Raw genomic sequence first — 4,414 nt, forward strand, 5'->3', positions numbered from 1 at the left:
CCACATTCGGTGATGAGATACTTCATTATATACCACATTTGATGATTAGATAGAGATTTTAATAATAAAATTTATTCTATTTTTATTTAATTTTGATTCATCAATTTAAAATCTTAACTCTTTATCCCTTCATAGTTGCAAGTGCATATATATATAAATTTTGGGAGTGTATACGTCAAATGACCCTTTAGATCTTGTGAGGATTCTCTTTTTTATTCTCTTTCAGGGTTATTTTGGTTATTAATATTTTCTTTTTTTCATTTTGACTTGAGATCAAAGAGGTTAAGTATTATTTTTTAAACATAGAAGGTAGGAGGTAAACTATGACGTTATATTTTTTAAACATAAAAGGTAGGAGGTAAACTATGACGTTATAGAAAACAGAGAGGACTTAAAAGTTATTTAGCCTAATTAAAGGTATACTTAGCACTAAGGCTCTATTGATGTAGAGCAGACAGAATTTTATTTGTTCTGTGTCAATCTACCTCTGAAACTTTAAGTTCAGTTCCAAGCTAAAATGGGGAATACACCTTCATTTGGCTGAAATGAAGCAATGACGCAGTTCAACCCGAAGGATAACAACATAGTGGACATCCTCTTAATAAATGATACAGATCCAGAAGACATAGTAAATCGAATCACTTATTACAGTTTATATGAACCCCATAACCTGTAAAAGAGAATTGAGCTACCTGAGTTTGTCTAGCATTGGCAGCCAGTTGATCTTTGCTGCCCCCTGCCGGTGGCCACATCGATAGTATCCGGTAGGTATCTTCACCATAGGCAAATCAAAAAATTGTGATCAGCGTGTTAATCAATATGAATTATTCAAACAAGAAACCCAACTGATATAAATTATTAGAGTCGAATAAACTCTGTTTTTCAGAGCCCCACATATACTAGTGTTATCGAATAAATGAGGAAGAATCCATCCAACATAACTTCGATATTCATGTGCAAATTCATAAACTTCAATTTTGTACACCATTCAACTCTCTAGTGAGAATCAGAAATGCACTTACATTTCCTCCTCTGGTTCATTCTTGAGAGCAATGCTGGCTATGCACTGGAAAGCAGCTTCCACATTTGTTCCCTCCTTAGCAGATGTCTCAAAGTAAGGAAGGTTGCCCTTTGAAGCACACCATTGCTTTGCCTTCTTCTCAGAAACCTGAAATCTCACACAAAACATCAACTCCGTATGTTATGAAGCACTTATTGATGCAAACACAAAAGGAATCTTCAATCATTGAGAAACATAGATGAAGGAATACCACTCGACTGTTACCGCCATCAATGTCTGCTTTATTCCCCAAGACTATAAATGGGAAGTTATCTGGTTCTGAGGGGCTTGCCTAGACATTTTGAAAACAGAATTAGCTGAGAAAGAATCATCATAACATGTTTATAGCAGACAGACAGGCGGGACTGCTATCATGCTACCTGAATCAGAAATTCTTCCCGCCAACGGTTTAGGTTATCAAATGATTTCCCAACATTTACATCATAGACAAGAACACAACAATCTGCACCACGATAGAATGCCACACCTAGACTTTGGAACCTTTCCTGCCCTGCCGTATCCCATATCTAAAGGAATGAATGAACAATGTATCAAAATTTCACACAAGATGGTAGGAAAAGGAACACAACTACGATCCCACAAGTATTGGAAAAATCCATGCTAAAAGTTGCAAGATCCTCATCACTTCATTAAACTCTTAACTAAGCTTTATTATTAATAATATTCAATCTCATAAATAAATTATAATTACATTTACTGGAGTTTCCTATAGTTTTTATCTACACCTTTAAACCTTCAACTCTAGTGATTGTGTCTAACCATAGAATTTAGTAGTTATCTTTGGGCACATTCATCATTTTCTCTCTAGACGTAAGTATTTTGATCAGACCATGTTAACATTTTAATCACAATCAGATTAAATTTTTGTGTGTATTGCTTCTTGATTATCTAAGACTCTGAATCATAAAGCAATAGGTTATTCTGTAAAATCTTCCTAGCAAATGACGGGCACAAGATACTACAAGCTTCACTTTTTTTCAACCAACCACTTCTCATTCATCATACCATCAACAAATTCTCCATGTTGAACAATAGATCCAACATATGTAAACTATTATAGAAATTCTGTATTTCTTCCATCCTAAGTCATTTTACTGTTGCTTTCTTTAAGTTCTTAAACCTCAAGCTTCAAATTTAATTTATTTGCACTTCTAGAATATAATTGTCATTTGCAAATAACATATACTATCAAGAATATCATAAGTTCATCTTGTAGTAGTGTAAACATATAGACAGAGAACTGATCCTTCTCCAAAATCTACTAGAATAATTGTCAAGAGACAATCATAAACTTTTGGCAAGTAAAGGAAAATCATATTATTTGTCTTATTAAATAAATAAAAACTATAATTAATCTACCAAAAGTAAAACTAAATTGTCTTTAAGATACTTAAATTTGTTTCATCTATTGCTTGCCAACAAATAAACCCTTTCCTAAAATTTCAATATAAACTTCCTCCCTCTATAATTAGAAAAAGATTGTATGCTACCTTTATTATAGTAAATCAATGTTACAGAATTTTTTCCTTCACTAGACAAACATCTTTTTGATTTTCAACATATGGGTACATAACTCAGTGAGATAAACTATACAATGATATCCTAAGCTCTTTCAAATATCAATAAGAATATCATCCCAGCATAGAGGTGTTCACTGGATGAATGAAACCAAATGGAACCAAACTGGATTAAATCAAATTTTGTTGTATCGTTTCTTAGAAATTGAACCAAACAAAATTAAAACCAAACTAAATCATCAATTTGGTTGGTTTTAGTTTGGTCTGAACCGTTTTAAATTCAAACATCATGATTTTGAAATTTCATTATTAATTTATAACTTGTTCTGGATTATTTTTTCATTTACAGATATTATGTTAAACGAAATTACCATAATCAAAATTATCACCTACAAACCTTGCATTATTAAAAAAAAAAGTACATATATATTTATTGTGTGAAAGAAAAAAAAATCAATTTTTCTTGGTTTTGTTTATTCTGATGACTAAATCTACTAGGATTAAATACTGCCAAATCCTTTTGGACATATTTACCAAAAGATCTTCTCAATAATTAGTATTTACCAAAACGTCTCCCTATAATTATTATTTTTTAATAAAAAAGTGCCATACATACATTTTTTTTTTCAATAATATCCTGGCTGTAGTTTTTCCCTCCAAAAGGTGCCACAATCTGGCAAATTAACTTGCTCAACCAATTTAGGTAAAAGGAAAATACATTTCTGAACATCCTAAGAAAAATGTCTTGGGATGCCTCGAGGCTCAATTGAGAAACTTATGGATTACACAGTGCCAACGAATTTATAGATATGCTCATGACAAAATTTAGGGCCAAAAAAAACTTTGTTGAACACCTAAAAACGTTAATCCAAACACCAAAAAACGCTCATTCAAATATATATGGTCAAAGTTACTTTTTTGGAAACCTAAAAACAGATCGATAGAAGAAACCCCAAATCATAAACATGGGACTTACCTGTAACGTGAACAACCTGTCATCGATTTGCACTTCCTTGGTTAAGAAATCGGCTCCAATTGTAGCTTTGTACTGGTTACTAAACTTCTTAGTCACATATCTGATCATCATAGTTAAGGGAAGCCAAAACCTTCTTTTTAAATAAAAATAAAAATTCAAGCATGAAACTCACACGGATGCCAAATACCACATTCTTCAACAAGAGGATACTGATTCATTAGAGACGTCTTCCCAACCCTATCACGCAAAAACCAAAAATCATGCCAATCCGAAATAATGAAAATTTTAAAAAAAATCTTGCAGTTTAGCGAAGTTCTAACGCCATATGTGCCAAGAAAGAAGAAAATCCCACCCGCTGTCGCCGAGAATGATCACTTTGAGAAGCGTTCTCCTGCGGGAAGCCATGGGTTCCGATCCTGGTACCTAACGATCAACGATCTCCCGGTTCGCTTGAGCAAGATCGACCCGCGCCTTCCCCTCGTCGACCGAGAACAATCCGGCTTCGCGATTGGAGCGGAGGAATCAAAGAGGGGAAGTTGGAGAAGTAAAACCACAAGTCAATCGCGTTGATTCTGGAACTTTCCACCGTCTCCAGACGCGTACCCGCAAAACTCATTGATAGGCTGACACGTACGCAAAAGAAGTGTTTGCTGTTGTGCAGCAGCCAGCAGCGACTCTGCGCGCGACTGCAAGAATATTCCATATACGAACGAATAATTTAGCAAATAAATCCACAAATATAAAAAAAAAAAATCAGAAAAATAATTTATTTATTTATTTTGAAAAAAAGGGTACGTAGTAGTATGGTTGCGAATGGGCCAATCCGTCTCTGGATCAGAA

The 4,414-nt window shown here is 33.9% G+C and overlaps 1 protein-coding gene across 1 annotated transcript; it reads right to left on the minus strand.

Annotated features, from left to right (window-relative positions):
- Nucleotides 1–446: 446 nt before the first annotated feature.
- LOC122001134 (ras-related protein Rab7-like) lies at nt 447–4,138 on the minus strand. Its single transcript, XM_042555727.1, has 7 exons — nt 3,927–4,138; nt 3,785–3,811; nt 3,575–3,674; nt 1,441–1,587; nt 1,272–1,352; nt 1,023–1,168; nt 447–772 (listed from the first exon to the last, which is right to left on the minus strand). The coding sequence occupies exons 1-7, from the start codon at nt 3,977–3,979 to the stop codon at nt 703–705; spliced, it is 624 nt and encodes a 207-aa protein (XP_042411661.1). The 5' UTR covers nt 3,980–4,138; the 3' UTR covers nt 447–702.
- Between the last annotated feature and the right edge of the window lie 276 nt (nt 4,139–4,414).

Source organism: Zingiber officinale, chromosome 7A (assembly GCF_018446385.1).
Source record: "Zingiber officinale cultivar Zhangliang chromosome 7A, Zo_v1.1, whole genome shotgun sequence".
Lineage (NCBI taxonomy): Eukaryota > Viridiplantae > Streptophyta > Magnoliopsida > Zingiberales > Zingiberaceae > Zingiber > Zingiber officinale.

Bases quoted from the DNA above. Each gene is read 5' to 3' on its own strand.
- LOC122001134 (XM_042555727.1), bottom strand. From the start codon at position 3,979: ATGGCTTCCCGCAGGAGAACGCTTCTCAAAGTGATCATTCTCGGCGAC. The intron at 3,812-3,926 runs GTGGGATTTTCT...TTTGCGTGATAG, and splicing joins ATCATTCTCGGCGACAGCGG to GGTTGGGAAGACGTCTCTAA. The intron at 3,675-3,784 runs GTATCCTCTTGT...TATGATGATCAG, and splicing joins AAGACGTCTCTAATGAATCA to ATATGTGACTAAGAAGTTTA.